The 26,914-nt window shown below is 48.1% G+C and overlaps 1 protein-coding gene across 1 annotated transcript in view; it reads left to right on the forward strand.

The window, feature by feature from the left end:
• The first annotated feature begins 881 nt into the window (after nt 1–881).
• ITGA6 (integrin subunit alpha 6) overlaps nt 882–26,914 on the forward strand; it is a 73,267-nt gene continuing 47,234 nt past the window's right edge. The window contains exon 1 of the mRNA XM_056861570.1: nt 882–1,031. Coding sequence (XP_056717548.1) covers nt 997–1,031 — 35 coding nt within the window. The 5' untranslated portion in view covers nt 882–996. The remainder of the gene's footprint in view (nt 1,032–26,914) is intronic.

The following is a 26,914-nucleotide window of genomic DNA, read 5'->3' on the forward strand; positions in this document are numbered from 1 at the left end:
GTGGGTAGCTGTGTTAGTCTGTCTGCAGTAGTAGAAAAGAGCAAGAGTCCAGTAGCTCCTACCCTGCCAGAAAATATTTTCGTTAGTCTTTAAGGTGCTACTGGACTCTTGCCCTTTTCTACTGACTCAGTATAAGGCAGCCTCGTGTGTCAACGTGCCATCCAGCGGTAGCTGGAGCGGCGGCCACAGGGCGTGCGGAGTGTGCCGGAAGAGGAGCCAGGGCACGTGGGGACGCCGCGCACGGCCAGGTGAGAGGGGTGCGAGCGCCCAGGGTCACCGCTGGGCCAGGCACCCCCCCCCCCGAGCCACAGGCCTGTTCCGGCTTTGCCCGAGTCAGATGACCCCCGGGCGCGAGCCCCCGCCCCGCCAGGCGTCAAAAGTTGTTACTACTTTTATTACTGCCGTTTTTACTACTTTTATTAATTTTTTTGTAGGAAATAGATGTTGATGTCTATGTTGATATATTAAATGAAGAAAATAATAAAAAAATTATTTAAAAAAAAAAAGCGGGTCCCTGCAGGACATCCCGAGCCTCGCGAGTGGTTTTGGACGGCGGGCTTGGCTGGGTTTTGCGGAGCCAGAAGCACAGCCGCGGGCAGGGCCGGGCCGGGCAGGGCCGGGCCGGGCAGGGCCGGGCCGGGCAGGGCCGGGCCGGGCAGGGCCGGGCCGGGCAGGGCGGGGAGAGGCGAGGCGAGGCGGGGCGGCGCGCTCGTCACTCGCTGCGAAGCCGGGCGAGTCTCCGGAGAGAACAAGGGGCTCATTCAGGCGGTGGCAGCGAGGGGGAGCGGGAGAGGCGCGCCGGGCAGTGGGCAGCGGCCAGTCCGCCCGTCCGCCTGGGGCTCGCGTCCGGCTGGGCAGGCACGCATGGCGCGCTCTGCGGGGCAGCTGGCGCTGCTGCTGGGCTGCCTGGGGCTGGCCCCCGCCTTCAACCTGGACACGGGCAACGTGGTGGTGTGGAGCGGCGAGGCCGGCAGCCTCTTCGGCTTCTCCCTGGCCATGCACCGGCAGCTGGAGCCGCGGGAGCGGAGGCTGTAAGTGGGCGCGGCGGGGCGCTTGGCCGGGGGGGGGGTTGGTGGTGGTCCGGAGCTCGGCCTGGCTGCGCGGCGGGGGCCGGACGGTGGCCCTGCCCTTCGGCCCGGGCCGAGTCCGCCAAGGCTGGACAGTGGCGAGCGAGGCTGGGGCTCTTGCCAGCCAGCATGGCGCGCGCGGGGGGGGGGAATGCGCCAAGCACGCGCAGGTGGGGTCGCCGGGCGGGAGTCCCGTGGGTGCAGAGCGGCGCTGCTTCCCCGCCGCCCTCGAGGGTCCCGGGGCTTTTGCCCAGGGGGGGTGGGAAGGAAGGTCTGCGTCGCCTGCTTGTGTTGCTGGGCCATTGACGCACGGGAGGTTGTGCCTTGGGTTTGCCACTCTAGATTCACATTTTCCCCATCCAAATTCTCAACACTCAACAATGAGCCCCCGGGCAGAGTTTTGGAAACTCGGATGGGGAAAGGGGGCATCGAGAGAGGGGCAGATCCCAGGCGAAACCTCCCGTGCACAAACGGCCCTGGAGAGCTGCAGCCGCCCCTTCGGAAGTTTGTTCCGGATTGCGCCTGGGCGGGGATTTCTCCACTAGGGGCTGGAGGTGTGGAGTCGGGGGGAGGGGGCCGTCGAGCTGCAAGCACTTCCGCCGGTGGGGTGCAAAATCTCTCTCGCCCAAACAGATTGTGCTCTGTTTTGGGTTTTTTGCAAAATGGATTGGGGGGGGGGGGGAGAGGAAGAAGACCAACCACCTGTTAGCGAAAGCTGTGCCTTGATGAGAAAACCAGGAGCGATCTGGAAAGCGCGGATGGCGCGGCTCAAAATGCAGGAAGGGAGCTTGGGGCTGATGTTTGGAAAAACAAGGAAAAGCGCCCTGTTTTCCTATCCCTGTAAGCCTCTCCTTCTCTAGCTAGGTGGCTTGAAAGGGGAGGGGGAGGGTGAGGAGCCATTAAAAACATTCGAAAGGAAATAAAACTGCCCTCCTACATCTTGCATTCCTGATCTCTTGTTAACAAAGAGGGAACCAGGGGGGGTGCGCAGCAACAAAAGGAGCCCTCCCCCTAAGGGAATGCAAACCTCTGGGGTCAGGTCAGCGGTGCAAGGGGGAGGCGCCAAAATCAGTGTTTTCTCCTCTGCAGGAAAGCAATTTTTTAAAAAAAATCAAGCCTCACCCAGGATGCTTAGTTTGAACAGTGTTCGAACGTTGACTTCCCTTTGGTTTGGTCTGTCTACCTGGCACCGCCACACACCCAAGAAGATGCAATCTTGCGGAGGCATCTCTCTCTGTCCCCCAACTAATGCAGGACGTCGGCTGTTACTGCACTTGTATTCCCAGCGATGTATTAAGAGTTTGAAAACGTTATAAAAAATACTGTCCGCACTTTCTGTGTATTCCCAGCGATGTATTAAGAGTTTGAAAATGTTATAAAAAATACGTCTTCCAACCATTTATAAGCCGTGATATCCAAAAACCCTTTTAAAGCGATGTTTTTTACAACATTTTCAAACTCTTAATACATCGCTGGGAATACAAAGTGCGGTAACCCCCTCCATCGAGTCAGGGAGCGAGTTTAAAACAGCCAGAGAGCCTTGTGGCATGGCTAGGGTTGCCAACCTCCAGGTACTAGCTGGAGATCTGCTATTACAACTGATCTCCAGGCGATAGAGATCAGTTCACCTGGAGACAACGGCCGCTTTGGCAATTAGACTCTGTGGCATTGAAGTCCCTCCCCTCCCAAACCCCATCCTCCTCAGGCTGCACCCCAAAAACCTCCCGCCGGTGGCGAAGAGGGACCTGGCAACCCTAGGCATGGCAGAGACCAGCAGTTGTGGCATACGCTTTGATGAGTTGGACCTCACAGCGCTAGATGCATGTTGGCAGAGGGGAAGTATAGACACTTGCATACAAAAGAAAGAGAGAAGGGTGTTTTGACAAAGTTCGGGCCAAAAGGCCCAGCAGCCCCAAAAGCAAGGTTTTTTTTTACGGCTACTTGTATAGCCCAAAGGAAAACATCCAGTCAGACGAGTTTGTCTGCAACAGACGATGGTCTGGTTCCCCTGTGTGTTTCTGTGTGTATATATAAATATGTAGCTGCCTTATACTGAATCAGGCCCATGGTTCCATCAAGGTCAGTATTGTCTACTCAGACTGGCAATGGCTCTCCAGGCTCTCAGGCAGAGGTCTTCCACATCACCTACTTGCCTGGTCCCTTTTTAGCTGGAGATGCCATGGTTTGAAACTGGATTTTCTGCATGTCAAGCAGATGTTGTACCGCTGAACCACAGCCCACCCCATGTGCAGGGTGGTGGAATGGACCGGACCGTGCCACTTCAAACTGCAGGAGGGGGGGGGTTCCTTCTGGGTCACATTTTGGAATGCTCCTGGTTACCACCCATCGTTCGCCTTTATCCACCACCTTCCTTCTATTGTGGAACTCCAAGGTGGTAATACATCCAGTTTCCAGGAGGTCTCTCGTCCAGGACCAGATGAAGTCTGTCTCTCCTAGCTTCAGCAAGGTGGAAGCATCCCACGGGCCCTCCTACCTTCAGAAGTCTGATGTGTAGAAATCAGCAGATGAAACTTTCCCTGGCAGGGAGCTGAACATTATCAGCTACTTGCTACTGAGGAAGCTGTTGTGAAAGAGAAGGCTATGGGGGCCAAATATGGTGTTGCCTAGTTTGCAGCATACAGTTGTTTGGTTCTTTGTAGCAGAAGTCAGCTGGGTGCAGCAGTCACTGTGGATCTGGGTGATGCAGGCGCTGGGTTTCAGGACTACAAGTCGGTTGTGAACTGGAGAGAGGAGAGGTGGCAAAGCGAATGTGGTTAGAAGAGCAAGATTCGAGTTCAGTAGCACCTTAAAGACCAAGAAGATTTCCAGAGTGTAAGCTTTCAAGAGTCAAATCTCTTGTCGTCAGAATAGTGGTTAGAGTGTTGGACTAGGATCTGAGAGGGCCAAGTTTGAATCCCATGCTCTGCCATGGAAACTTGCTGGGTGACCTTGGGAAAGTTATTTTCTCTCAGCCTAATCTACCTCATAGGGTTGTTGTGAGGATAAAATGGGGGAGGGGGGAATGATGTGGCAGGCTGATTTGAGTTCCCATTGGGTGGATAAGTAAAAAATGAAGAGCGGACGTAAAGTGGGGCCACCATTAAGATGAGCTCTGTTGTCTCTGGCATAGTATCATGAATTAGGAACCAAAATTCACACCAGGTCTTACATATAGTATGCAAAATAACATATGGGGTGTGTGAAATGAAAAATACTCTTTTGTAATCATGAAGATTTCCTTTCTGTTACCTGGTTAACATTAATAGTACTTAGCGGTGATGCAGATGTTATTGTCCCTGGTTAAAGTAAATCATTGGAGGGAGAGGGGGGAATTCATTTGAGAAAAAGGGAGCTGGAGGTAGCCCCTCCATGGAGTCCAGGTCCCTTAACCATGATTTAGAACAGGAGTCAGCAAGCTGTTATAGATGAAGAGTAGAGTTCCCAGCTGGTTTCTTTGCTCCAGTGGGAACAAAAATGGGGGAGGGCACTGCACAATGTCAATTCCTTTTTGTGAGTGGAACTGTGGAAATGTCACCATGGTGCTCTAGGAATTCCCTAATCTCTATGGTAAAAACCATAGAGATTTGGGGACTTCCCGATGTGTCGTGACATCACTAATGCTGGAAGAGATGTCACTGGGTTTTGGGAGCCAGGGCCGGGCAATCTGGTAAGACTATTAAAGAACCAAACTACATCAAAATTCGGAGCAAGAGATTAACAAAGAGCTGGTATAATAAGAATGCCAATCTGCATAGCTGAATAAGTACAGTTTTAACATTGCTAATGATTGACATGTAGATTGATAGTCCATAATATTTCCACAGCCCAAATAATGATTGTTGTGAGACCTTTTTGAGGAAGTGGCACACACAAGATCTCACAGTATGCCATAAATATAGATAAAAGCACCATGTGCAATTGTTTTTCTGTAGTGGCATAAATCTGCGCGTTTGGATTACCGGCAAAGTTCACCTCTATCATTTCCCTTTCTGTTAAAACATCTCTAAGAAGACCTTTAGTCACATAAAAATCTTTGTCTGCCATTTCCTTCCCAAAGAGAACCAGGGTGGTATAGTGGTTAGAGCAGCGTTTCTCAGCCTTTTTACCCTTGTGGAACCCTTAAAATAATATTCATGTCTCATATGATTTACATATGATTAACCTATTCATCACTGTTTCTCGCTGAACCCTAGGCTTCCGGGGAACACTGGTTGAGAAACGCTGGGTTAGAGTGTTGGTCTAGGATCAGGGAGACCCAGGTTTGCATCCCCACTTTGCCATGGAAACTTGCTGGGTGACCTTGGCCCACTCACCTACCTCACAGGGTTGTTGTGAGGGTAACATGGTGGAGAGGAGGTCGATGCAAGCTGCTTTGGGTCTCCGTTGGGGAGAAAGGAGGGTTATAAATGAAATAAATAAGTAGAACAAATAAGCAGACCACTGGTTATTCTAGCACCCTGCATTTAAAATTTTCATTTTCTTTTTTAAAGAGTGAGCCCCGTGGCGCAGAGTGGTAAGCTGCAGTACTGCAGTCCAAGCTCTGCTCATGACCTGAGTTTGATCCTGACAAAAGTTGGTTTCAGGTAGCTGGCTCAAAGTTGACTCAGCCTTCCATCCTTCCGAGGTCGGTAAAATGAGGACCCAGCTTGCTGGGGGTAAAGGGAAGATGACGGGAAGGCACTGGCAAACCACCCTGTAAACAAAGTCTGCCTTGGAAACGTCAGGATGTGATGTCACCCCATGGGTCAGAAATGACCCGGTACTTGCACAGGGGACCTTTACCTTTTTTACCTTTATTTCGCTCTGGATCCCCTGATTTAGAAGATGGGACATCTGACCAAGTTTAAGTGCCTGTTATAAACATTTTAATGGGCTACATAATGGCATATGAAAAGGGCACAGGATCCTTTGATTAAAAGGGGGAAAGGGGAAAGAAAAGAAAACTACTTTCCTGTGTGGAGGGCCTTGTTGAAGAGGAAAAGTATTTTAAAAACCCTACAGCAAAATATACCACTTCTTTGTAAGATAAACTTTATATTGTATCTAAGAGCCATCCACTGTGATGTCATGTGAATATTCCCGCTCCCCCTCCAACCCAAAGCGACATTCCTGGATTAAACACACTACTGGGGGAAGTGGAAAAAGAACCTGATGCTTTCTTTGAACAGAAAAGACCCTAAAGAAGAAGAGATCAGCAATTCAAAACTGAGTGTTTATCTCCCCCCGCCCCCAGTTCATGCAATGGTTGTAATTCAGGGTCATTTTCAGAGTGAGAAAAATCCTAAAGAGCCAGCGTGGTGTAGTGGTAAAGAGCAGTGGTCTCTGATCTGGAGAACCAGGTTTGATTCCCCACTCCTCCACACGAAGCCAGCTGGGTGACCTTGGGCTAGTCACACTCTCTCAGCTGCACCTACCTCACAGGGTGTCTGTTGTGGAGAGGGAAAGGGAAGGTGATTGTAAGACGGTTTGAGTCTCCCTTAAGTGGTAGAGAAAGTCAGCATATAAAGACCAACTCTTTCTTCTAAAATGGATATTATGCGGATATTGTGACAGGGCAAAAAGAACACACGTGCATTGAAGAAGTTTGTGGGTTTTTTGGCAGCTCCTTTTGGAGCTGGAAAGGAGGGGCACTCTCCCTTTCTTTGTGCCCCGGAGGTAGGGCTGCGTTACCACAAGTGCCTACATGTGCTTCCTCTGGGACTGCCTGAGTCATCTCCCGCTGCTGGCTTTTCCCCAGCGTTTATTAGCCTGCCTTTGGACTGTGCATGTTCCTTCTAGTAACTTGCCCACTTTCTTTTTCTATGGGTGTGCGTGCCACGGGACACTGCCCATCCCAAAGTAGGATTCCAGCTGCATGGATGCAGTCCGAAGGCAACAGTAAGGCTGCAGTCCTGAATATGCTTTGTGGGAAATGAGTGATAATTTTCACCCCTGAGGAAAGACATTTTGAGACTGGGAGAGAGGTTCTTTCATAACAAGCAATGAGTACTTGTGTCAGATGTATTCTCGTGGCCTCTTGCTGAGCAACCAGAAGTCAAAAAAAGACATGATTGATTTATGGGTCAAATATTGGCTCAGATCCGAGCATTTCTGCTGCTGAAAGCGGGTGTGTGTGTGTGTGTGATATTTGCTGAACCTCCTCCCCCCCACAAACACTATATACCTCTGCCCGTCGCCTATGCTGTTAATGGGAAGTTCATTCCCTACCCCCCGACCAGCATTTCAGGGGGCATTTTGGGCTGTAGGGGGAAAGAGAAGGTTAAAAAGTTGAAATTTTCAGTGGGATCCAAGCCAACCTCAAATAATGGTCATGTATTTTCAAAGTATTAACTTGAAACAAAAGGGGTTGGTACTCCTGCTAGTTTCAAAACCAAACAAGTTCACTTGTTATGAAAATAAACTTTTTGGTAACAAATTTAAAATGGCACTTTGATGACATTCCTGCTTGTTTGGAGATGCCTCCCATTCTAGCAGGTGGCCAGGAAGAGAAACTTTGTTAAATCACCAAGTTTGCCCTTGATTGATGGGTGGGGCAGGGGGTAAGCAGTCTTCACCCCTGTCTTTGCTAACAAAAGACAAAAAGAATAAAGTAAAACAGACGCTGACCACCTACATAGTGGCATTCTTAACTTCATAGAATAGTTGACTAAAGTTTAGCTGAACCATCTCAGTTTACCCAAGAATTCAATCTAGGTTGCTTCTAAACTGAAAACTAGTTTACATCCGTGGCTTGTCCATACAATAATCTGTTGGTCCCAGGTTGCATGACATGCAAGATCGGGTGAGTCCCGGATGTTCCTGTCTTGTGTTGATAGGACGGTATGAAAAAGACCGCCCCAGGATATATTTTTTTTACATTGCTAAATATGGTGCAGTGGTAATGCAGCTACTATAGGCTGAGAAGTGGGTTTTGTCTGTGTTGTGTCTGCTCCTTCCATCTGAATAGACCCTTTATAGTCGTTGGTGTACCAAAAGAGCACCAGAACTGTCTTGGGATGCCTGCAGAAGATTCTGGAGCTGTTAGGGGAAAGGACAGGACAATGATTAGCACATTACCTTTGATACTTTTTGCAGGACAATGATTCAGCTCAAACCCAACCCCTTTCTGACTATATATTACTCTTCCTACACACTTGACACTGAGAGACACTGTCCTTCAGTGTTACTCTGAAGATGCCTGCCACAGCTGCTGGCGAAACGTCAAGAAAGAAAATACCAAGACCACGGTCACACAGCCCAGATAACCTACAAGAACCAATTAGGGAAAAGGATTTGCCAAAATGCCATCCTTCCCAGTGATGTATCTTCCCATCTGAAAGTTACGCTTTTCCATCCATATTTTTACTTCTCCTTTTTCCAGCACACGCAAATGCATTTCACTTGCTGTACTTTCTCCTGCCATTATCTGTTCCTCTGGAGTCAATTGATTCATACTGAACATATGAAGCTTGACTTATACTGAATTCAGACTGTTGGTCCGTCAAGGCCACTATTGTCTACTCTGACTGGCAGCAGTTCTCCACTGTCTCAGGCAGAGGTTGTTCAAGTCACCTGCTACCTGATCCTTTTAACTGGAGATGCCGAGATTGAACCTAGGACCTGCAGAGCAAGTGTTCTAACTAAGCTATGTAACAGGAGGGAGACTTAAAGTGTCTATGTGTGGGAGATAATTCACAGTGGGTAGCCGTGTTAGTCTGTCTGCAGTAGTAGAAAAGGGCAAGAGTCCAGTAGCACCTTAAAGACTAACAACAATATTTTCTGGTAGGGTATGAGCTTTCGTGAGCCACAGCTCACTTCTTCAGATACCTTCTTCAAGGTATCTGAAGAAGTGAGCTGTGGCTCACGAAAGCTCATACCCTACCAGAAAATATTTTTGTTGGTCTTTAAGGTGCTACTGGACTCTTGCCCTTTTCTATGTGTGGGAGAGAGAAGGATGACCGTCTGCCAGCTCCCTCCTATGTGTGTAGGGCAGCGGTCCAGAGGAATTATGGGAAGTGGGAAAGGTCAAAGGGAGGGGACTGGGAGTTGAAGGGAAAGTATGAGATGCAGCGGACAAGGAGAAGCATGTGGGGGCTGGAGGAAGGCTGGAATTTCCTTGTTTTGATCTGAAATGACCGGGTGGTTCTTTGGCTGCAGACCTCTAGCTTATGTCAAGTCATAAAGTGGTAAAAGTCTTCACTAAGATTTCACAGGTTGTTCATAATTTCTCAAAGGGTGGCTGGAAGACTATTTGTGGTTTTTGAAATCTGGTTGAAATCTACTCATGAGGAGTGAGATGGCTGTTAATGACAATTAAATGGTCATTCTAATCAAAACAGAATGGAATCTTGTGGCATCTTAAAGACCAGCTGTTTTATTGTGGCATAAGCTGTTGAGGGCTAGACTTCCCTAAATGCTTGTCTGGAGAACATTCAGATGATATGTCTAAATAGTTTAAACAGGGCTGGCCGGAGGGTTCCCCCTTTTTAAAAAATCTGACAAACTAGGAAGTAGGCAAATTCAGAGATGTAGCTGAAATAAATCAGCTTTTTCTAGTTGTGGGTAATTATTCACTGTGCAGGACACATAGACCTCTAGATTCTGTTAGAATAAAGTACGAATATAACCATCCTCCTTCAGTAGAAGAAGAAGAGTTGGTTTTTATACCCCGATTTTCTCTGCCTTTAAGAAGTCTCAAACCAGCTTACAATCGCCTTCCCTTCCTCTTTCCACAACAGACACTTTGTGAGGTAGGTGGGGCTGAGAGAGTTCGGAGAGAGCTGTGACTAGCCCAAGGTCACCCAGCAGGCTGCATGTGGAGGAGTGGGGAAACAAACCTGGTTCACCATATTAGAGTCTGCCGCTCTTAACAATGCTGATCAAAGCGTGATGGAAGCATATTACGAGACAGTAAAGAATGTTATGGGAGGGAAGTTGGCCTGGTACAGCCCAAACTCATAAAATCTCGGAAGCTTAGTAAGGTCGGTACTTGGATGAGAGACCACCAAGGAAGGCAATGGCAAACCACCTCTGCTTCTCACTTGCCTTGAAAGCCCCTTGCTGGGGTCGCCATGGTTCGGCTGCAACTTGAGGGCACTTAGGTACGCAATGAATGTCAGGTACATAATGAATGTCAATGAGAGTGTCTTCATTAAAAGTACATAGATTTGAATCGGCTGTAGCAACCATAATGGCAGTAGCATGTTTATTCTGGAGTAACTTGACATAGCAATCTTGAGACTGGATGTCAAGAGAAAAAAAAAGAAAAGGTGTTACCTCCTAGTTCAGGGCTGTTCTTGACCTGTACAGTCTTCTCTTCCCACCCCAGCATTTTGGGAAAAAAGGTTATCCTTCTTTTTCTTAATCTGTGCACATTGGACCCTTGTGAAGGCAAGAGCAGAGAGAGGTGGGTAGAAAACAACAATAAAGGCCTTTGTTTCACCTATCAAGATGAACGGGCGAGCCCAGCTTCAAAGCCAAACTTCAGTTGTGGCCTTTCAGATATGATCATTGAACAAACAGAAAAGTTGGCTAAAATGCCCAGGGTCCTCCCAGCAGGCTTAATTCGCAGTGACAGCTGGCTTCTGTACTGACGTGGGCCGACCTTCTATAAACCACAGTGCAAAGCTGAGTTTATCTCTCTTCTGCCGGGCTAGCAGGTCCCTGCCTCAAAATGCAAGAGGGGTGGGGTGGGGAAGAGGACTCGTGAGAGCCCTTCTCCTTACACCTAACACAAGGCTGGAAAAATGCCCCTGAGCTGACATCCCTCACAGGAGAAATTGAACTTTGTGTGACAAATCGGTGGAGCTTTTATCTGCTGTGGTCTTCTGCAGGTCCGAGATAAATTATTCACTGGGTGGTGTCGCTGAAATGATGCCTAGCCCACCGCTTCAGGGAATCCCTGCTAAGTCAGTCCTCAGATTCACCTAGGTTCTGAACCAGGGGATGGAGTATTTTCAGCTTGAGAACATCTGATTCTTTCTCAGCTCTTGCTGGGTAATGTGTGTGTGTGTAGTACCATCAAGTCGTTTCCGACTCATGACAACCCTATGAATCAGTGTCCTCCAAAACGTCCTCTCCTTAACAGCCTTGCTCAGATCGTGCCAATTGAGGGCCGTGGCTTCCTTTATAGAGTCAATCCATCTCTTGTTGGGTCTTCCTCTTTTCCTGATGCCTTCAACTTTTCCTAGCATGATTGTCTTTTCCAATGACTCATTTTCCAGCCCATTACAGCTGTTTCTCTGAGGATGTACGTGTTTAAGATTCTTCTTGCCTGTAATAAATGCAGAGTTAAATTACAGAGTTAAATTACCTGGGTAGCCCAAGCTAGCCTGATGTCGTCAGATCTCAGAAGCTAAACAGGGTCAACCCTGGCTAGTATTTGGATGGGCGACCTCAAGGAATTCCAGGGGTGTGACGCAGAGGCAGGCCATGGCAAACCACCTCTGAACGTCTCTTGCCTTGAAAAGAAAGTTCCTCTGAAATTAGCAGTCTTTGTTGAATTGTTCAGGCCTACATAGTTGAGAGTTAAGTGTTGTGTAGTGGTTAGAGTGTTGGTCTAGCACAGGGGTGCGGAACATCAGGCCCGGGGCCCATTTAAGGCCCGCAAAATCATTTGGTCTAGCCCTTCATGGGTCCTGGCAGATCTCTAGCTCAGAAGGATCTAAGACTGGTGATCCACCCCCTCCTGCAGACAGGAATACCTCTATTCAAGGCGGATGTGAGTTTGTTTTGCCGAGAAAAGGAACCTTCTTTCCCCCTTGCAGAAGAGTCATTAGCTATAGAGTTGTTAGGACCGGCCAAGAAACTGTGTTAACCCTTTCCCACCCGGGCCATGGAGATACATATTCCCTCTGTACTACAAGAGGGCTGGGGGCGGAAGTGGCAACAATGGAGGGGTTAAAGCTGGCAGGGCCAGAATGCTTGGGGCGGGGGAGTTCTTAGCCAGTGTGTCCTCATTTCATTCCTTCAAGCGAAGGTAGCAGGAGCCAGCTGTAGAATCTGGCCCCGACCATGCAGAGCAGGAGCAACTCCGGTGTGTGGCTGGATGGCTACGCCCAGCTGGTGCAACAGACCATCCTGTGCCACCAGGTGGGTGAGTGCGCCACCGGTTGGATGCCTGCCTGCTTGTCTGCGCCGGGGGGTGGTAGCTGCCTGGGGCAGCTGCCTGCTTGGGGCTTGGTCGACTAATTTTTAAGTCGATAATTTTGTATGGCCCACGAATGATGTTATAAATATCCAAATGGCCCTTGGTGGAAAAAAGGTTCTCCACCCCTGGTCTAGCATCTGGAGTCCAGGTTTGAGTCCCCAATCTGACATGGAAGCTTGCTGGATCCCCTTGGGCCAGTCATGCACTCCCAGCCTAACCTACTTTCCAGGGTTGTTGTGAGGATAAAATGGAGGATAGGAAAATGATGTAAGCCCCTTTGGGGAGGAAGTTGGGTAAATAAATACATAGTTCTGTGCAGTCAAAGCTCATTGATTTCAATGGATTTAAATTGGAATAACTCTGTATTGGACTGATCTGCAAGAATTTCAAGTTTCTCAAATACAGATCATGACATTAGGACTTAAAAAAACCCTAGTAGGTAGTGTAGAATGATAACCATTCATGTTATTTAAATACACAGCAAATGAGGATCAAATGTAACCATGGAGTAAACAGGTGGTTCCATCAACTTATTTATTTAGTATATTTTTTCCTTCCCTTCCTTCAAGAAACTTAGGACAGGATCTTTGCAACATCAACTCTGTGAAGCAGGTTAGGTTGAGAGAGAGTGAGAGGCCCAAGGTGACCCAGGCAGCATCCATGGAAACGAGCAGGATTTGAACCTGAGTCTCCCACATCCTAATCCAACATTCTAACCCAGGGGTGTCACACTTGTTTGTTATGAGGGCTGGATATGACATAAATGTCACTTTGTCAGGCCGGGCCATGTGTACCATAAAATTTAATGCAACCGGAGAGACAAACTTTCTAGAAGACACAAGCAAAGCCAATTATTGATATTATTTTTACTTTATTTTGTATTTAAAATACAAACATGCTGAACACAATAACGCTCTTGCAGCATTTTATTTTATTTAACAGTCTTTGATCATTGACACCTCAGGGCTGGGGGGTAGGTGGCTGCCTCGGCTGGCTCGCAGGTCGGATAAGAGCTCTCAAGGGGCCGGATTCAGCCCCCGGCCTTATGTTTGATACCCCTGCTCTAACTACTACACCACACCACACTGGGGGCTTTAATATTGTAAGCTGTGCTGGAATTCACTCACACTCTTGAGTTCTAACCTAGATGAGCACGATGCTTGCAGTTACTGAAAAAAGCTTGTAGTCAATATAGGGCATTTATTAGAAATGAAAAACTCTTGGGTTTGCTAATTAGTTTCTTGTTAGACATTATGTTTGAAGCTGTCATGGTTTAAGTGCTGCCTACAGTGTTCGGCAAGCCCTGGCCCGGAGGGAAACGCGGATGTCTGTAATCTTTTATAGGGCGGCATTTCAATTATAATGGCTGCCGGTAGATTCTTACATGTCCTTTTCATTTGGGAAAGAGGCTAGCCGAGGCAGCGTAAGGAATACCAAGGCAGTTTTTATTTTATTAGCATATATAAATCAACCTTGGGCTGTCAGGTACAGTTTGAACTGATGTTCTCAGAGCACTTAAAAGCATCTCTGAGGCAAAAAAGAAAGAGTGTCTAAAAATTGCCCTTGCACGTGCCTGGACTTGATGAGTGGCTAATCTTCTGAACAAAGGCCGTTTTGACCACATTTTATTTTATTTATTTTTACTTTGTTTATACCCTGTCTTTCTCCCCAATGGGAACTCAGAGCAGTTTACATCATTCTCCTCCATTTTATCCTCACGACAGTCCTGTGAAGTAGGTTAGGCTGAGAGCGTGTGACTGGCCCAAGGTCGCATAGTGATCTTAAAGAAGAAGAGTTGGTTTTTATATGCCGACTTTCTCTACCACTTAAAGAAGAATCAAACCGGCTTACAATCACCTTCCCTTCCCCTCCCCACAACAGACACCCTGTGAGGTAGGTGAGGCTGAGAGAGCGTGACTTGCCCATCTGGTCGCCCATCTGGCTTTGTGTGTAGGAGCGGGGAAACAAATCCAGTTTACCAGATCAGCCTCCACCGCTCATGTGGAGGAGTGGGGAATCAAACCCGGTTCTCCAGATCAGACTCCACCGCTCCAAACCACTGCTCTTAACCACTACACCACGCTGGCTCTCATAAGAACATAAGAAAGGCCATGCTGGATCAGATCAAGGCCCATCAAGTCCAGCAGTCTGTTCTCACAGTGGCCAACCAGGTGCCTCTATGAAGCCCACAAACAAGACGATTGCAGCAGCATTGTCCTGCCTGTGTTCCAAAGCACCTAATATAATAGGCATGCTCCTCTGATCCTGGAGAGAGCTTCTGTGGCAGGAGTGGGGATTTGAACCTGGTCCTCCCAGATCCTAGTCCAACACTCGAACCAATGCACCAGACTGGCTCTCAGGACATAAGGACACTCCTACTAGATCATATCAATGGTCCTTCTATTCCAGCTTTTCACAGCTGGCAATCACTGATCTCCAGAAGGCCTGGCCTACAAATCAGAGCATTGAGATCAAAACCTCCCCTTCTTGTTGGTCCCTGGCAACTAGTGTTCAGTGGTATTCTCCTTTTAAACTTGGAGGTTCTATTGAGCCAATATGGCTAATAGCCATTGATAGCCATTAATAGCCTACAATATCCTTTTAAAATGTAAATGCCTTTAAAACCATCTAAGTTAGTGGTCATCATTAATCTTGCGGCACACACATGTTGGTGTACTTAGCGAAATATTTTTGAGCTGTTCAAGTTTAATTCCACTACAATCACAACCTGAAACTGGGGCATTATGAAAAATTACTGATAAGCATCTGCCCAATCAGCGTGAATCAGTTTCAAGAGGAACTCATTGAGCTGAACGTGTGCTATGCCTACCAAGAAGACAAAGGACCCCTGGAAATGTCTATGAATCCCAGAACTCTCCTGAAATTTCTGGTTATATGACCAAACTTTGGGCAACGTTTGGGTCCACCTGCCTCTATGAAAGGACATTCTAATTCATGAAACTGCTGCAATTGAAGCCGAGAGCCACCGTTAGTGATGTAAACCTGCAGTCAGAATTGTAATATGCCCTGACTGAATACACCCCATAGTTCTGGAGAATAGCTCAGTCTGCTAAACACCAGTATTCTCATTGACTAGGCCTGTAACTGCCGTTTTGTGCAAATAAAATTGATTAAACTGTTTTTGGACTGCCTTTGTATTACTGCTTAAAAACACACGTTTAGAAATGGCTAACAGGCTATATTTGTCACTAGTGTATCAATAAAAAAAATTACCCTGCACATGCAAGGATTTCTGATAGTGCAGCCCTGCCATAGGATGTTTTGTAGGGTGCTTAACTGACTTGAGTGGGCCCAGATGGCTAGCTGGCATCAGGTTGCACCTCTGGCATACTGGGAAGAATGGAAGCATCCCATTGAAAATACAAAAAAAAACAGCAGTTGGTCAGTTGACTCTCTGACACCAAAGAGGACATACAGATAGATCCCTGAGAGAGCCAGCGTGGTGTAGTGGTTAAAAACGGTGATTTGGAGCGGTGGAGTCTGATCTGGAGAGCCAGGTTTGATTCCCCACCCTTCCACATGAGCAGCGGAGGCTACTCCGGTGAACTGGGATGGTTTCCCCACTCCTGCACATGAAGTCAGCTGGGTGACCTTGGGCTAGTCACACTCTCTCAGCCTCACCTACCTCACAGGGTGTCTGTTGTGGGGAGAGGAAGGGAAGGTGATTTTAAGCTGGTTTGATTCTGTCTTTTAAGTGGTAGAGAAAGTTGGCATATGAAAACCAACTCTTCTTCGAAAGCTGATAGCAGGGGCAGAATGCACTAGTTGTATTAACAGTGCTGGAGGTTAATTTTAGTTGGTGTGCAAGGCAGAAAGTCAATAGAAGGCAAACTGGGTTTTATTACCCAGGGTTTTATTACCCAGAGGAAACTTGCATGCAAAGTCTTATCCCAGATTCCTTTTCCTCCTGTTGTTAAGAGTCCTGTCTTCATTGGTTGCATCCAGGAATTCTCAAGGTAGAAAGAAGTTGTAGGAAAAATTTAAATACCCACTTCTTGCATGTGTGTGTGTGTAAAGTGCCATCAAGTCGCAGCAGACTTATGGCAACCTCCTTGGGTTTTTCAAGGCAAGAGACTTTGGGAGGTGGTTTTGCCACTGCCTGCTTCCGCGTGGGCTGAGTTCTGAGAGAACTGTGACTGTCCCAAGTTCACCCAACATACTTCATGTGGAGGAGTGGGGAATCGAACCCGGTTCTCTAGATTAGAGTCCACCACTCTTAACCGCTACACCACACTGGCTCTGTCCCTCCCGCCCCCCAGGCCTTCAGATCTGTACTGAAATTATAAATAGCCAAGCGGAGTGAAAATATGAGAAACATTTGAGGGTGTGTGTTCACGAGCTGTGGTTGGCGGTGGCTCCCCGTAGTGTGGGTTCTAGCTGTTTAGAGATATGACTCTCTGCTTTGAAGCTTCATGGAGAGAACATCAGAGAAAATGTATCTTGTATTGTGAAGTGCAAATCAGGATGTGGGTGGGAGACCTCATCTCATAGAAAACTCAGAACATAGGAAGTGCAGGCTAAGAAAAGACTTTGAACTGAAAAAAATTGTTATGTCTTTTAAATACTGTCAAGTTGCAGCCGGCGTATGGTGACCCTGTAGGGTTTTCAAGGCAAGACGTGTTCAGAGGTGGTTTGCCATTGCCTACCATTGCCTACCTCTACCTTTTATGATCCCCGTGGCGCAGAGTGTTAAGCTGCAGTACTGCAGTCAAAAGCTCTGCTCACGACCTGAGTTCGATCCCGACGGAAGTCAGTTTCAGATAGCCAGCTCAAGGTTGACTCAGCCTTCCATCCTTCCGAGGTCGGTGAAATGAGTACCCAGCTTGCTGGGGGTAAAGGGAAGTTGACTGGGGAAGGCACTGGCAAACCACCCCGCAAACAAAGTCTGCCTTGGAAACGTCGGGATGTGACGTCACCCCATGGGTCAGGAATGACCTGGTGCTTGCACAGGGGACCTTTACCTACCTCTGCGTAGCAACCCTTGACCTCCTTGGTGGTTTCCTGTCCTATCCTGACCCTGCTTAGCTAAGATTGGGCTAGCTTGGGCTATCCAGGTCATGGAAGAAAAGACTTAGAACTGGTCTAGCAAAATTTTTATTGAAACAGTCAAACTTGTATATGGGGTAAAGCTGATCAGTCAACACATTTTTCAGAGGAACCTGATTTTCATACTTGAGAAGCATGAGAGAAGTTTGTTTTAGTCAAATTATAAAACCTGGTGACAGCAGGCAGGCGGTTCAATGATGATGATGAACCTTCCCAAACCAAAATGTCTACCTGTGAACCTGCTAGTGTGCTGAAACAAAAAGTTGGGGACATGAGGGTTGTGCTTGGCCAGACAATGTGGGTTGTTCTAGGTTGCTCGGACTCAGGCAACAATTTATATCTTTTCCCACTCATCTGGGTATCAAAGGGAACTGTGGCTCTTCATTCTGTATTTTCCTTTGAAAATTTTCCTATGTATTTTCCTATGAAAATTAGTTAAGTGCAGGAATAATGATTAAATATGATAGTCAGGAAAAAGCGTCCACTCCCTTAAATTAAAAACCAGCTGCTGTTGTTTTCTTTTGAGACCAGGCCCGACATAAACACATAGAGACAGATGGGCAGACCTTGGCCATATAGCCGGAGACGTACAACACAATTCTCTCTCTCAAATGTAAAACCTTTTAAAAAAAAATTCGGTGAAGCTGTTAATGAATCATTGTTTTGTCAAAAAGGGTCACAGTGCTTAACAAAGTTTGAAAAAAAAATAAGCAAAGGCTCTGAATTTGAAATTTAATGGGATATGTTAAAAGTGTTCTGAAAGACGTAGTGGTCATCTGTAGAAAGCCAGTGGAAAGAGGAAGGTTCTTGGCATTCCTGGGCGTTTCCTCGTCCCATCCTCCTTTCTTCCATGCCCTTCATAGGCTGGGGTTAGAGGTGTGGTATTTGTTGCTTCCAGCTCTGCAAGAATGTTGCCTTTGCTTAGTGCTGGTATGTTATTGCTTCTCCCTTTTGTCTTGACGATTTATTTATTTGTTCGCTTGCTTCATTTATACCCGTGACTCAGTGGTAGAGCATCTGTTTGGCATGCAGAAGGTCCCAGGTTCAATCCCCGGCATCTCCAGTTCAAGGGACCAGGCAAGTAGGTGATGCGAAAGACCCCTGCCTGAGACCCTGGAGAGCAGCTGCCAGTCTGAGTAGGCAATACTGACTTTGATGGCCCAAGGGTCTGATTCAGTATAAGGCAGCTTCATGTGTACCCTACCTTTCTCCCCAACAGGGATCCAAAGCGACTCACATTGCTTTCCTCTCTTCCATGTTATCCTCACAACAGCCCTATGAGGTAGGTTAGGCTGAAAGTGTGTGACTGGCCCAAGGTCAGCCAGCAAGCTCCCGTGGCAGGGTGCTAGTTTGAACCCAGGCCCTAGTCTGATGCTGTAACCAGTACACAATGCTGTCTGCCTGATAATATTATGATAATGTATTATCCAGGTGACCGATTGTGCTGTCCTGTCTGCTGTCCAGAACCATGAACATCCTCCAGCTCTCTGAACCATCATATAGAAAAAATCAGCTTATGCTCACCTAGGTATTGGTGTGAAAGGTCTCTGTGATGGGGCCTCACGTGAGACAAAAGGATCCATACTGACGAGAGGTGATTGGCCTATTTTCTCTCCAGAAATGGGAGATTGTCCCAGAGATCCTTGTGAGATTGTGGAGGGGCTGTGCGGACAGTGCCGAAGGGGGTCGACAGCGGAAAGGGAGAATAGAATATGTAGAGATTGTCAATTTAGTCTGGATCCAAGCCACAAACTTTGGGAGCATGGACCAGAGGCATATAGAGGGTGAGTCATAGCAAGGAAATGGATTTCCTATCAGGGTTATTTCTTGTAAGGCTAATAAAAGAACAGAGTGTTTTCCAGATTTAATTCATTCAGGTCTGGTTTCTTCATCTAACAAAAAGCCAAAACAGAACACTTCCCACATCATTGTCTCAATTAAAGCTTTTGGCGTCTTTAACAGAAGCAAATCTTTCAGAAGCTGCAGAGTGTGATGGATTCCCCTTTATGTGTGTTTTTTTTTTAATCCAGCCAGAGGGTAGTCCAAGAACCCTCTTTCGTTTGCAAGACTGTTCTCACAGAAAGAGCCAGCCAGCCCTAGCCAGAATTAAAATGAAAGTGGATTCTAAGCTTTCCTTTCCTTACACTTCTTGAAATTGGAGCATACATTGGAGGATTTGAGAGGCATGGTTCCAGAACTAGTAAAACCAAGGCAAGATGGAAGCAGAATAAAAATGAGGTCAACATAAAAGAAGCCTTCCTGGAGAATGGACTTTAGACAAAAATAAGAGGCAGCCACACCAAGGACATGAATCGCACTGCATTCCTGCCTTACTAGGCCAGGATAACATGAATGGGTTGAAGCAGAATACTGCACTAGCTATTGACTTTAATGGGATATATTTCTGAATAAGTACTCTAAGAGCTGTAGCTGTGTAGCCTCATGCTGTGGGTGCCACCCATTGCAAAGGTGACGGTAGCTCTGGAAGCACATCTCAGATGTTGATGCTACTTAGCCTGCTGGTCTTAAACCATTAGGTCACAGCCTCAGGTGAGTTGCAGAGCCCCACCTGCTGGCTCACAGAGTCCCACATTTTTTTGTTACTTTTTGGCGAGACCTGCCGCTTGTGCATACACGTAGAGAGCAATGGTGCCACTCCTTCTGTCTCTCCTTCCCCACTCACTGGAAGGACCAGCAGGATAGTGAGGTCAAGATGATTCCTTTTAGCCCAGGAGGGTTCTGGGGCTAGGGTTGTGAGCTGGTTGGGAAATACCTGGAGATTTTGGGGTTGCGTGGGGCTGAGGAGGGTAGGGTTTGGGGAGGCGAGGGGCTTCAGTGGGGTACAATGCCATACCGTTCACCTTGCAAAGCGGCCATTTTCTCCAAGGGAACTGATCTTTGTTGCCTGTAATCCCAGGAGATCTCCAGCCTCCCCCTTCACTAGTCAGTCCTCCCATGCTCCCTGCATGCTTTCAGCCCAGAGCCACTCTCCAGCTGATGAAGTCACAGTTCTGTCTCCTTTCTGTCATGAGATGCTGTCACCTGTGATGTTCTTGTAGTTCAGTGGGTCCCATGCTACTAGCTGTGTTGGGAAAGGTTGAAGACCACTGATTTAGTCAACCTGATGAGTTAACTTTTAACGATTGTGGGCAGCAGGAACCAGACAGTCACACTTTCCTGTCTGGAGAGTTATTGGTTCATTGTCGACGCAAACCAATGCTCCCGTTACCTGGCCTAGAGACATGACCATCTGGGTGTGATACTGGATACAGTTTCAAAGTATCAGGAAAGGCAATATAAAGCTCTATCCATTACGTGTAACATTCTTGAGCCTGGTCCACGCATAGGGAGCCATGATAGCTTTCTTTGTTCCTAGGGTGAGGGTCTGTTGCAGGTTCCAGCAATGGTTACTGTGTCTTCAGCATTACCAATTTCTCTGAAAAAGTTGGAGGTCCAAGCTTTAGCTGGTAGCTAAAGCCTAAATCTTCAATGGGATAAAACCAAGGACCCCCATACATGTACAGGTTCCTGCTTCTGGAGAACATGGCCCAGAGCCAGTGGATCCCAAGGAAGCAGCACATCCCATCACTGGGTTAAAGTTGGGAGCAACAAGATGCTTTTGAGGCATGCTTGGGCAGGATCCGTATCAAGCACACCTTGATTTGGATGGATAATAATGACTGTCCCCAGGGAAATACCCGGTCCTTGAGAAGAGCGTGTCTTCTGTCTTAGCCAAAGGACAACCTCTTAATAATTTGAGTTGAATTTAGTTTGGTCTAGCAAGGCCATGTTTATGCTATGATTAATTTACATAACTGTTATAGTTTTGTGAGAATTATGTAGAATCGGGATGGGACGGATGCATCCAGATTCCCACAAATTAATGGTGTAATTTTAAAACATACCGGTTCCACCAGTTCATCCATAGTGCTGCTGATAGCTTAACCAAGGAGCCGGGTATGGAATTGGGCACTCCTTTCTCCATTCTGCCTCTTCTGAAGTTCAAATCCCCTTGACACCAAGGTTATACTTAAGGCTAACCTGGTTCCTGCCTGTACCAATATTTGAAATCACCTGGTTAAATCTGCGGGTGAGAATTCATGGTTTTGAAGAAAGGAATGGTGGAGGTTGCATGTGACCTCCTGGCTCATATAGTTGGTTTAAAATTGTGTGATATATTTATTATATATTAATTATTATTACTGCTTTTAAGATTGCCAACTGAATTGTATTTTACTTTGCGCAAGCTACCCGAGCCTTGTTTGTCGAGGGAGTGATGGGGTATAAATTTGAAAAGTAAATAAAAAATAAAATTTAAGAAAATCTTGATTTTTAAGCCATGGGGAAGCAATTGGAAGCATTATGCTTGCATTAACCCGTGACTGACTCTAACTCTGGAACATTGCTCCTTGTATTTTATCATAACAAACAGCCTTTCAGAAACTGGGTTTCAAGCTCCCCTTCCGATGGCCTGAGAAATACAACTGTCATTGCTTGCTGGTGTATAAATTCCCTGGATTTGCCTTGTAGGGAACCACCCTCGTGGTGATTTGTAAATGCAGGCCCTTGGATAATGGGCTGTGCCATTCTGCACAGAATTGCAAGCTTCTGAGCCCACTGACTTCAATAGACTAGGAAGGGGTTAACTGTGTTTAGGACAATCCTGCTGAAGACAGTCTTCATGGATTATTGTGCCAAAACTCCATCAGTGTCAGCCCTTGGCCCACAGAACCAGAAATCACCACAAAGTCATATAGAGTCCAAACAGATGGCTTTTACTGGTCAAATAGGCATACAGTGCAAACGAATAAAATGACAGCTATGAGAGACTCACTAGCTGGGAGATATTATAAGGCAGGAAAGGCGGGAGATTACACGCATAGGCTGAATACAGTTTCCCAGGAGCTGAGTTCCCAGGCCTAGGTATGCGACCTTGGGGGGCAGACAATACAGCGCAGAGACAGAGGCAATAACGAAACCGAGATAGCAGCCTGACATTCTGCTCCCCTCAAGGCCCCCTCCCAGTTCGCAAGGGGGCTGGCCTATCCGGGTAAGTAATGTGAAAGGCGTCGACGAGGTCGGGGGCGGAGACATCCCGTGCGCGCACCCATTCGTCATAGGCAGGGGGGAAATGTTTCCAACGGACTAAATATTGCAGGTTGCCATGGTGAACACGGGAGTCAAGGATCTTGGAGACTTCGAAGTGTTCCTCCCCCCCACCATGATGGGTTGCGCAGGAGGTGGGTCCGGATGCCACTGTGGAGAAGCAACATGGGGTTTGAGGAGGCTAATGTGGAAAACAGGATGCACACGCCTCAAGGATTTGGGGAGAGCCAGTTCCATCGTGACAGGGTTTATGACCCGGGTGATGGGGAAAGGGCCAATGAATTTAGCACTGAGCTTATGGCACGGTTGGGTGGAACGGAGATTTTTGGTGGAAAGGTAAACCAAAGCACCCACTTGCAGATCACCCCCGGGGGAGCGATGTTTGTCAGCTTGCGCTTTGTATTTACGTTTGGCCCGGTCGAGGTTGCTAACGAGCCAGGGCCAAGTGGTACGGAGGGCGTGTGCCCAGGAGGCAATGTCGGGGTTCCCCTCCCCCTCTACATCATCTGCAGGAGCGATGGGACTGAAGTCTTGTCCATACACAGCAAAAAATGGGCTAAAACCTGTGGATTGATGCATGGCATTATTGTAGGCATATTCTGCTAAAGGTAACAGTTCCACCCAGTTATCCTGGTGGTAGTTAACATAACAGTGTAAATAACATTCAAGTACAGCATTGACACGTTCAGTTTGACCATCAGTTTGAGGATGGTATGCACTAGACAACCCTTGTTCCACTCCCACCAACTTGAGGAAAGCTTTCCAAAACTTAGAAACGAAACCACTTCCGCGGTCACAAATTATCTTACGCGGAAACGAATGTAAACGAAAGATATGCGTCACGAAGAGGCGGGCCAGTTTCTGAGCAGAGGGGATCCCTGCGCATGGAATCAAATGTATTTGCTTAGAAAACAAATCAGTAACAACCCACAACACAGTTTTACCCCCACTGAGAGGGAGATCAGTCATGAAGTCCATAGCAATCACTTCCCAAGGTTTGCTGGGCGTTTCAAGAGGTTGTAGCAGTCCCGGGGGTTTGCCCTGCGATCGTTTCGCAGCGGCACAAACGGGACAGCTGCGGATGAAGGAGTCAATGTCGGAACGCATTCCCCCCCACCAGAACTGTCTGCGCAATAAGTGAAGGGTTTTCAGAAACCCAAAGTGCCCAGCTGTTTTGGCTCCATGAGCTAAATGTAAAACGTCCTTCCGGAGAGCTTTGGGTACATACAATTTCGAGTCCTTGTACCAGGACCCTCCTTGTTCCAAAACACCAGGAGGTAGGGTATGAGCGGAACGTTCTAAAAGGCACTGGTCCCGAAGGACAGTTAAAAAGGACTCGGAGATGGGGATTTTGGAGGGGGCCCCCCCGTCGGCCATGGAGATCTTAGAAACAGTTATGGGGCTAGTGCTTACGTGCGGCGGCGCGCAGACTGCAGGCGGCTGGGCGGTCGGAGGGGTAGGAAGGGCGGGAACTCCGGTTTGTTGCGGTGGCGGCTGGGCAGCCGGTTGGGCTGGCGGAGCTTGTAAGTTGGGTAAGGTGTGCTGATGCTGGGATCGAGTTTGCACAGCCAGCATAGGTAGGGCCCCACGTTGCATAGGGGTGAACAGAGAGTTGGTGGGTCTTTCGAGTTTTACCGGATATTGTGGTAAACGGGAGAGGGCATCCGCGAGAACGTTCTGCTTCCCAGGGACGTGCTTCAGGGTGAAACGGAACTGAGCAAAGAACTCCGCCCACCGTTGTTGTTTCGCCGATAGCTTATGGGACCCCGTGAGGGCAGCTAGATTTTTGTGATCGGTCCAAACCTCAAAGGGGACTTTAGACCCTTCCAAGAATTGTCGCCATAGAGTCAGTGCATGATGAACTGCTGAGGCCTCTTTCTCCCAGATGGGCCAGTTTAATTGAGCGTGCGCAAATTTTTTTGAAAAGTAAGCGCAAGGGTGAAGAAGACCATCCGGTCCTTGCTGGAGGAGAGCCCCTCCCATGGCTACATCGGAAGCATCGACTTGCACAATGAACATTTGATTTGGGTCTGGGTGCTGTAGCACCGGCTCCGAAGTGAAGAGGCGTTTGAGGGCCAGAAAGGCGGCTTGGCATTGCTCAGTCCATAGGATTTTTGCGGAAGGCAAGGCAGCCGAGCTTACTTTTCCCTTAGTTTTCAGTAGGTCCGTAATGGGTAGAGCCACCTGGGCGAAGTTAGGGATGAATCCTCGATAGAAGTTTGCAAATCCCAGAAATTGCTGTACTTGCTTCCGGTTGGTGGGGGGAGTCCAATCGAGGACGGCTTGGACTTTGGCGGGGTCCATGCGAAGACCTTGGTGGGAGATGATGTATCCCAAAAACGTGAGTTTGCTTTGGTGAAATTCGCACTTAGCTAGTTTTGCGAAAAGTTGGTGGTTACGCAGGCGTTGCAGAACTTCCCTGACCAGAGCCACATGCTCGTCCATAGTTTTCGAATAAATGAGAATGTCATCTAAGTAGACCACCACCCCACAATATAGAAGGTCATGTAGGATTTCATTGATGAGTTGCATGAAGACCCCCGGGGCCCCTTTTAATCCGAACGGCATCACAAGGAATTCATACATTCCGAAACAGCTAGAGAAGGCAGTGAGGTGCTCATCCCCTTCGCGGATACGGACTCGGTAGTAAGCTTCCACCAAGTCTAATTTAGAGAACACACGGCCTTCCTGTAATTGTCCCAAAATATCCGATATTAATGGGATAGGATAGGCGTTGGTCTGGGTAACCGCATTGAGCTTTCTGAAGTCAATGCACAGGCGAAGGTCGCCCTCTTTTTTTCGGACGAAAAACGCGGGGGCCGAGTTTGGGGCATTCGAAGGGCGAATGAACCCTCTGGCGAGGTTTTTGTCCAAAAAGTCCCGGAGGACAGTGCGCTCGGAAGCGCTCATAGGGTAAATCTTACTCTTGGTTAATGTGCAGTCCTTTACCACTTCAATCGCACAGTCTGAGGCCCGGTGGGGGGGGGGTAAGGCATCACATTCCCTAAGGTCGAAGACATCTTCAAAGTCCCGGTATACAGCGGGTAGAGCCGGTGGTGCTGGGGCAGTAGAGGTTAATGCTGGAACGGGCGGATATAGCAGAGCAAAGTTTTGCCGATGCTGGTCGCAGGTGGGACTAGCGAAGGAGATAGTGTTTGTTTCCCAATCAATACTGGGACTATGTCCTTTAATCCAGTTAATTCCCAAGACCACTTCAAATCGGATAGGGGCTATAGTGAAGTCTATTTGTTCCCAGTGGGAACCAATTCCCATTGCCACCCCTATGGTGCGGTGATCAACTGGACCCCCCTGGAAATGGCTTCCGTCCATTTGGGCAAATTGGACGGGGGCGGGTAAAGCCTCAGAGTCGGCTCTGAGTGCAGCAAAAGTGGCTTCGCTTATGAGAGTGCGACAGCAACCGGAGTCAATTAGTGCTTTGACGGGGATTTGTGGGCCACCGTTAAGTTGTCGTAAAACTGCATCCACGTAGACGGTGGAGTCCACTTCTTTGATTTTGGTAGGAGCATTCGGTTTGATAGGAAGATCCTGAGAAGTCTGTGGAGACGCTCCATTCACCACAGACCGGAGCCGTTTTTTGACAAGTCGAGGGGAGATTCCAGGTTTAAGGCTGGAGAAATCCAAGGATTTTCCTCATCCGAAGAGGGAAAGTTGTCCCCCAATGGGGCACTTGTAATCCGAGACCCGGCGGGGTCGTTGGTAGTAGGCAGGGAGGCTGGGTCCCCGGCATGGAGTGCAGAGGGTGTGGGTCTTCCCGGAGCTGCGCTGCGGGTGGCCGCGGTGCCTCTGCGTGGTGGACGACCTCGGGCGCGGGTTGTCGTGCTGGGACGAAATAATTCCTGGCGGCGTGGGCAAACGGCTGCAAAGTGGCCCATTTCTCCGCAAGTAAGACAGGCACCCCTCTGAAATCGGGCTTCACGTTCCTGGGGCGGACGTGGGGGATTTCGTGGGACGAGCAGTGGTGCCTTGGGTTGAGGCTTTTGGGTGCCTTTTTCCTTGTGCTTTTGACGGACGAGAGAAATAAAGCGTCGGCGGCTTTCCACTTCCTCGGCTAATAGGATCCAGTCTTCGAGGGTATCGGGATCGCCCCGCATGTAAGACCAGTTCAGAATGTCAGGATGCAAGGCTTCCCTGAAATGATGGATCAGGGTGGTCTCGGGCCAACCTACAATTTTACTTGCCAGTCGTTGAAATTCATCGGCAAATTCTCGAACTGTAGCAGAGCCTTGTTTTAATTGTAAGAGTTCCGTTTTGGCTCTTTCCCCCAGGAAGGGGTCCTCAAACCTCCTTCTCAGGGCAGTCATGAAGTTGTTGAGGGAACGAATAGCACGAGAGCGGGTGTCAAACTGGAGGACCATCCAGTCAGCCGCTTTACCTGTCAGAAGGGAAGCTACGTAACGCACCCGGCTATCTTCCGTGGGGAAAAGTTGTCCTTGTTCTCGCATATAACTGTCCACTTGATGCAAGAAACAAGGCAAAGTCTCGAGAGATCCGTCATACGTAGTCCTCAATTTGAGTTGCTTCCAAG

This window comes from Euleptes europaea, chromosome 15 (assembly GCF_029931775.1).
Source record: "Euleptes europaea isolate rEulEur1 chromosome 15, rEulEur1.hap1, whole genome shotgun sequence".
Lineage (NCBI taxonomy): Eukaryota > Metazoa > Chordata > Lepidosauria > Squamata > Sphaerodactylidae > Euleptes > Euleptes europaea.